The 7,885-nt window shown below is 31.4% G+C and overlaps 1 protein-coding gene across 1 annotated transcript; it reads left to right on the top strand.

Annotated features, from left to right (window-relative positions):
- The first annotated feature begins 3,154 nt into the window (after positions 1 to 3,154).
- LOC126679277 (IAA-amino acid hydrolase ILR1-like 3) lies at positions 3,155 to 7,885 on the top strand. The gene is made up of 4 exons (XM_050374271.1): positions 3,155 to 3,636; positions 5,913 to 6,038; positions 6,116 to 6,559; positions 7,358 to 7,885. Exons 1-4 carry the CDS (start codon positions 3,268 to 3,270, stop codon positions 7,733 to 7,735), a joined length of 1,317 nt encoding a protein of 438 aa, XP_050230228.1. The 5' UTR covers positions 3,155 to 3,267; the 3' UTR covers positions 7,736 to 7,885.

The raw sequence follows: 7,885 nt of genomic DNA, 5'->3' as shown, positions 1-7,885 counted from the left end.
ATTCGACGTTTTAAGCTTGAATCTTGAGTTTTTGATGTTATTAAGCGTTACGGATCGATTTAGCATGTCGTAGCACGTCGGAAATGGCCCGGGGAATGAACCCCGGGGCTGCACATCGTGCAGCCAAAGGCTGCACGAACGTGCAGCAGACTGCACGTTCGTGCAGACTGCTGCACGAACGTGTAGCAAGTGCTACACGATCGTGCAGCACAGCAACTGCACGAACGTGCAGTACACTGCTGCACGAACGTGCAGTCCCTCGTTAGCGGAAATCGACGATTTTGGCTTCCAGAGCCCTGACGCAACGCGGAAACTTGATTTCAAACAATTTTAAGTCGCGTAATCAATCGTGATTCGATTGAATATCAAAACGTAAACTAGGACGTTTAAAAGAAAAGTGTGATTAAGAGATTTTCAAAGTTAAGAGTCGTATTTGAAATACGATTATGTTAACCTAAGTTTATAACTTAGGAGTTTGAATACTAAGCCCACGTTTATGGATTAAACGTATAGGTAACTCGATTAAGTAACTGACGTACCGACAAGCTACCAAGTCATTTAGCTGAAATGGGCATGTGATTGGACAACGCATGGAGCTTACGCTTGCGGGATTATAATAATGCAGTTTTGGATAGCGATCACTGTGAGTGGCAAATTTACTTTCGCGTATTATTAGTATAAAAGTTATTTTCTTATATTACGAGTATTGTTATCAAATATCTCGTATCTATATGATTTGCTCATATAAGCTGTTTTGTTTGATAGATTTGATTATATGAATTTCTTGTATTCATTGTTTGAAGATGAATGTCTAATGTGCGGTCCAAAGAGACCAACTACCTATTGGGTGTCAATAGGCTGTGTGATCATTAGTGAGTCAGTCTAGAGTGTCTGACTTTGTAATTAAGAAGTAAGGTAATATATGTGTATGCATAATATGTTATGAATTAGATACGCAGAGTGAACTCGGCTACGGTGTAGCCTGGAAGTCCCCGTATCTAGTGGGCTGGGCCCACCAGTGGCTGGCCCACCAGTGAGTTGGACTCACACTTTATGATTTCGATACGAGTGAGCACTCGGCTACGGTGTAGTCTGGAAGTCCCCGTATCTAGTGAGTTGGACTCACACTTTGAAAATTAATAATGTTTGTTTAAATCATAAATTTATATATGTATTCAGCGTGTAACGCTATATTTTAATAATACTATAAGTAACTTGCAAACTCACTCAGTATTTTCCCAAATACTGACCCCTCACTCTGATGTTTGCAGGTAAGCAGAGTCGGATCAGACAAACCATCTCCATTGTGCCAGAAGTCATTGGACTTGCACAAGCATGAGTTCCTAGAGCTGCAGTAGTCAGTAGATGTCAGTATTAGATAGACATCTGGATTTCAAATAGTTAGTTTTGAATGTAAACTGTAATATGATATTTTAATATCTACAATTATATTATACAAAAGAGTTTTCTCAAAAGGTTTATATATGATATTATAATTTTAAATGCGAAAAATTAATAGTGGTTTTAGGCTTGCTACGGGTTTCGGAGCTACCACTCCCATTCCCTAGTGCCGGTCTCGGCTCAATAAATTGGGTCGTGACATTCAAATAAGAATTCTCTTAAAAATTCAAGTTTTCTATCAATATTTATTAACGTTATTATGAAATTATTTAGTTTTAAAGATTCATAGGGTTTACGTTAATGATATCTTATTAATGTAAAATCTAATAAGTCGTATTATGAGGTTAATCACATATATTAAATTCTGTTTAGGAGATTGGTAATTAAGTGGTCCGCTCGTGACCCTCCAATCTTTCCTGGAAATATTTTTAGTGTAATTATATTTCGCATAATACAGAACTCGTATAATTGTTTGCATCATCTATCAGCCTATTCATCTTCCTTGCTAAGGTTACTGTTCCATTGATTAGGTATGAAAAAGCTTTATTAAGTCCGAGTAAAACCAATTATCCGGAAAATTCTCGACGTAAAGGGTGGTCTGGCAGCAGTGTTTGAGAAAGAGAGTGGATTTGGGTTGAAGGTGTGGTGGTTGCGGCGCTGGTGAAGGTCCTCCATGCTAAACTATATTGTTTTGACATGTAACACCCATTAACTAAATATTTTTTTCATTGGACATCTAAACTGCTATTGTTTTTACCCATTTAACCACTCACATAATGTATTAATTTTTTAAAAATATAAATATAAATATGTTTGTTATAATTAAAATAAAGAGCAATGTATTTTATATATTATTTAAAAACTCATTTAAAGCTTAATTGTTTTGAAAAGCATGAATTTTAACGTGTTTTGCAATTTTAACACAAACTTGAAAGATGTAGACTTGATTTTAAAAGTTTGAAATTGCAAAAAATTGAAAGTTGGTTTGGAAATTCCAACATTAGAAGTTCGTGTTAAATTTTCAAAACACACTAAAATTTATAATTTTTTTAAATAATTAAGCCTTCATTTAATATCATCAAATTATAGTAAATTTATGTATTTTATAAATATCGTTAAAAGAAGAGATAAAGTCCTTTTATCATTGTTGAAATGTAAAAAAATTATTTACATGTAGAAGAAGTAATATCATGTAAATATTTGACTAACTGTAATACCTTTAATTATTTCTATCATTTTCTTTTTAATTTCTATCGTCTTTAATAATTTACGAAAACATTTTTAAAATATAAAATAAATATATATTTTTAAAAATTATATGTCGTCATACATAAATTGATTTTACATGCTTATGAGCATTCATGCTAAACATAATATGGTTGAAAATTAAATAATTATATTTTTAAGGAGGTTAAATAGGTAAAAATTAAAGTTTAAATGTGTAATAGGAAAATAAAATAGTTCAGGTGTTAAATAGCACAAAATAGTATAATTTGAGAGTTAAATTATATATTTTAATTATCTTTCACGTGCTTCAAAGCGTTTGAATACACTCACTTTGTCACGCTGGACAAAAATTAAATCGGCAAAAAATTAAAGTTGGGGGATTAAATAAAACAAAATTGAAAGTTAAGAGGTTCAATTTGAAACAAAAAAATTTATAGGTTACAAGAAATTAAGCGGTAAAATTTAGGGATTAAACTATAATATTAAACCATTTAAAATATGTTAAACCTAATCAAGGATGTAGAATCCATACATACTTCACAAAATATTCGCATCCAACCCTATTTTATTGGACACTTTATGTATTATATTCTGTTTCATTGATAAGGATGATCAACCCGAGAGATTAACATTAAAAAAATGTCAAAACCTTCCTTTATCTTTCTAATTTCATGGCTTTGCTTGCTATCAACATTTCAATCTTCTATATGGGTTCTTGCAATCCGTTCTGAAACTGATGAACTCGGTTTGCTTACTCGCGAGTTGCTCGAATCAGCGAAACGACCCGAGTTCTTTGATTGGTTGAAAAGGATTAGAAGAAGACTACATGAATATCCAGAAGTAGCTTTTCAAGAGTATAATACGAGTAAAGTTATAAGATCGGAGCTTGAGTCGCTTGGAATCGAGTATAGATGGCCTGTGGCGAAAACCGGGTTGGTCGGTTCGATTGGGTCAGGTTTGCAGCCGTGGTTCGGGCTTAGGGCAGACATGGATGCTCTTCCGATTCAGGTAGTGTTGTTTAATTAACTTCATAATTTTTTCTGAGTCTTAGGCGTAAACCCATACTCACAAAAATATATTTTATTTATTAAAACAATTCCGGTTTAGATAAAAAAAAGGTATAGTTTGGTGGAATAGAATTACTCTCTGATTATTGTTTTTTAATTAAGTTTTTATTTTTATTTTTTTTATTTTTACATTCATCAAAAAAAAGTTTTTATTTTTAATGGTAAATTCTACATTCCACTATAAATATTAATCTCATACATTTAGTATGATTTTTTTATATATATTCAATTAATTTATCAAACATTATGTAAGTTGTCGTTGATGGACAGTCTGTCATGCATCCAAACAGGTCTCTGTATATTAATTTATAGGCTTAATCCCTGAAAAACCACCCACCTTTCAACCCCTTTCGTTTGCACCCTCACCTTTCAAAATCTCCAATTTTACCCAAATTATCACATTCCATTTTCAATTGCACCCTGAAGTGTTAAATTGGATCTTTTGTCACTAAAAAAAAGTTGAAATCGATACTTTATATTTTAATTCATATTCTAAATAGTCCATAATATTTAAATTTCAACAACAAAACCATATTTAATGATATTTTTAATTGATTTATATTTTATATAAAAAAATTTAACTTTTAAAATTTTAGAAAATATGATTTTATTGTTGAAATTTAAACATCGAGAACTATTTAGAATATGAATTAAAATATAAATTATCGATTTGAACTTTTTTATAGTGAAAAAGAGCTAATTTAATATTTTTAGGGTGTAATTGAAAATGAAAGATGGGAATTTAGGTAAAATTGGAAATTTTGAAAGGTGAGGGTGCAAATGAAGGGGGGTTGAAAGGTGGGGGATTTTTCAGAGGATTAGCCTAATTTATAAGTAAACCAGTTCTCAGTCAGAATTTACATACTTTACAACAATGTTTAATAAAAAAATTGATAAAACTCTTTAGGTTACTAGCGTTATATTAAATTACAAAATGATCACCAAATTTTTTTTGTTATAAAATGGTCACCAAATTTCATTTTGTTACAAAATAGATATTGAACTATATCTTTTGTTACAAAAGGGTGTCACTCATATAAAACGTAACGTTTTTACTTACATGAAAAGCCAAAATTATTATAAGGAATATAGTTCAATGATCTTTTTATAATAAAAAAGTATAACTTATTGACTTTTTTATAATAAAAGGTATAACTTATTGACTTTTTTATAATTCATGAAAAAATTATTGTTCTTTTTCTAACAATTTTAGCGTGAAAACAGTACGTTTTATATAGGTGACATCCCTTTGTAACAAAAAATATAGTTCGCTGACTATTTTATAACAAAATGAGGTTTAATGATCATTTTGTAGTTAAGATAACCCTAGTGATTCAGGGAGTTTAATATCCGAAAATAGTAGCTCAAAATTAATGATATTTCTTAGGATTATTTTTATGAAAATAGTAGATGATATGTGTGGTGCCACATTTGATAGATTATGTTTAAATCGAAAAAAAAACAAAAAAAACTAATGTTAAATTTTAAATTTTTTATATAGGCGACTACAATATTCGCATTTTTTTTCTTTATTTGTTTTTTGTGGGTTTGATAGAAAATGAGTCGTTTTCCATCGAAGAAACTGATTACATAAATGGCCAGTCTAATTGATGTCTTTATTAGTAAATTAATTTAATGATTTTGAATTCTTCTGAGGTCTTAAAAAAGTGATACAATTGAATTATTATTTTTTTGGAAAAACCGGTTACTGTCTAGATTTATCAAAAAACATGATCTACTTGATTAATTTAAATAGTTTTAAACATGATTATGATAATCACTACTTAGGGATTCTTGACGGCCTTAATATAATATTTCCACTAGTTAGATCATAATCATCAGATCACTATTCAGGGAGTCACAAAATGTATTTTTCCGCTAAGAATATGTGATGTTTGTCATATATCCTATACTATTGTTTTTGCCAAATTGGTCCATCATCTATTTAAATCGTAATAAATATTTATCCGCTTTAAGTGAAAGGATTTACTTGGTAAAAATAAACAGAATTCAGTCTCTTAACTTGTTTTTACAATAAATTAATCCACGACTAAAAGAACCTTACAAATATCTCAGAAAAAAAAAATTCCTAAAATGTTTTTACAATTTGCTTGGCAATGTCGGCTATCTGAATTAATGTAATTTTTACATTGTGTATGAATTAGGCATGCATATCATGATTATAATTTACTTATATTTGTTTTAATTACTGAAAAGGAATTAGTAGAGTGGGAACACAAAAGCAAGAGCAAAGGCAAAATGCATGCCTGTGGCCATGATGCTCATGTTACAATGTTGCTTGGAGCAGCTAAATTACTCCAAATTAACAAGGAAAAATTAAAGGTAATATATACAAATATATATTAATCTCCTTCAAATAATTGATTAATTTCATAAGCACATTTTCTATGATCAAAAAGGGTACAGTAAAGCTTGTGTTCCAACCAGCAGAAGAAGGCCATGCTGGTGCTTACCAAATGTTAAAAGAAGGAGCTCTTGATAATTTCAAAGCCATTTTTGGAGTTCATGTTGCACCAGAGTTGCCGGTCGGTTCGATTGCTTCTAAACCAGGTATTATTGCTGCTGGTTCAGGAAGGTTTATAGCTGTGATTAAAGGGAAAGGTGGTCATGCTGCTCAGCCCCATGACACGAGAGATCCGGTTGTTGCAGCTGCTTTTGCCATTCTTGCACTTCAACCATTAATTTCTCGAGAGAAAGATCCTCTTGAGCCTAGGGTTCTTTCTGTAGGGTTTGTTGAGGCTGGCCAGGCCGCGAATGTGATTCCGGAGACGGTCAAATTCGGAGGTACTTATCGGAGTATGACTACCGAAGGTCTCTTCCAAATTCAGAAAAGGATAAGAGAGGTATGTATGATTTTTGAAGGATATTAAACATTCTGGGTTATTGGAGTTAGTGGTAGTTACAGAAAGTCATTGTTTTTCATTTTGTTACAAAAAAGTCACCGAATTATACCTTTTGTTACAATGGGAGGTAACTGCGCGGATTCAATTCAATTTTGTTATAAAAAGGCCACTGAACTTATCATGAATTATAAAAAGGTCACTAAGCCTTTTGTAACTACAGCTTGCCACGTAAGGAAAAATGGTGCATTTTAGAGTAAAAACGGTGAGTTTTATACGAGTGACCTCCCGTTATAACAAAATACTAAGTTCAATGATCTTTTTGTAACAAAATAAAAAAATAGTGATCTTTCTGTAACTACCGATAATCTCAGTGATCCATGGTGTTTAATATCCGATTTTTGAATGTGAAAAGTACTAACTAATTCCGCTTTAGCTATTTAATAGAAAACAGTGAATTATCGACCGAAAAATCCTTATTTATCGACGGATTTCAGTATTTTACCTACGGAAAACTGATTCACCGACGGGTTTTAGCCTTCTAGCGATGGAAAAATCTGTTACTAAAGTTGAATTTTTTTATTACTCTTTATATAAACACCGACGATTATAGTATAATTTTTTTTTCTTTTATACTATCGTAATAGTTTTGAAATAGTTACTAAAACTTGTCAATATATTCATATTAATGACACGATTTTAGCTACATTTATTATACAGATTATAATTGAACTTCTTGTATGATAAAACTCATTAGAATTAGACAAATTATTTACTACTAATAGTAAGGTTAATTGGCAGGTAATAGAGAATCAAGCGGTTGTTCATAGATGCAGTGCATCAATAGACTTTATGGAAGAAAAAATGAGACCATATCCAGCAACAGTAAATGATGAAGCTATGTATGAACATGTAAAGAAAACTGGGGAAGCTTTGCTTGGAGAATCGAATGTGAAACCTATGAAAGCCTTCATGGGAGCAGAAGATTTTAGCTTTTATGGAGAGAAGATGAGAGCTGCATTTTTCATAATTGGAGTTAAAAATGAAGATGGTAAACCTATCAAAGGATTGCATTCACCTTACTTTTTTCTTAATGAGGATGTGCTTCCTGTTGGAGCTGCCCTTCATGCTGCAGTTGCCATTTCTTACTTGAATGACCATGCTCTTGACTCACAATGACTGGCAATTAGTTGTGTTGGTTATAAAATATTTGGGTGGTATCAGATTTTTGTGTATGTTCCAATTTGGTGTTGAAAACTCTAACTTTGTATATAAATGGCACTAAAAATGTAATTTCTGTTTAAAAATGGTACTTTGTCTCCTTTGCTA

This window comes from Mercurialis annua, linkage group LG4, assembly GCF_937616625.2.
Source record: "Mercurialis annua linkage group LG4, ddMerAnnu1.2, whole genome shotgun sequence".
Classification (NCBI taxonomy): domain Eukaryota; kingdom Viridiplantae; phylum Streptophyta; class Magnoliopsida; order Malpighiales; family Euphorbiaceae; genus Mercurialis; species Mercurialis annua.
The sequence above is the reverse complement of the archived record's forward strand: the minus strand, read 5'-3'. Positions and strand labels throughout refer to the sequence as shown.

Bases quoted from the DNA above. Each gene is read 5' to 3' on its own strand.
- LOC126679277 (XM_050374271.1), top strand. From the start codon at position 3,268: ATGTCAAAACCTTCCTTTATCTTTCTAATTTCATGGCTTTGCTTGCTA. The intron at 6,039-6,115 runs GTAATATATACA...ATGATCAAAAAG, and splicing joins TTAACAAGGAAAAATTAAAG to GGTACAGTAAAGCTTGTGTT. The intron at 6,560-7,357 runs GTATGTATGATT...GTTAATTGGCAG, and splicing joins TTCAGAAAAGGATAAGAGAG to GTAATAGAGAATCAAGCGGT.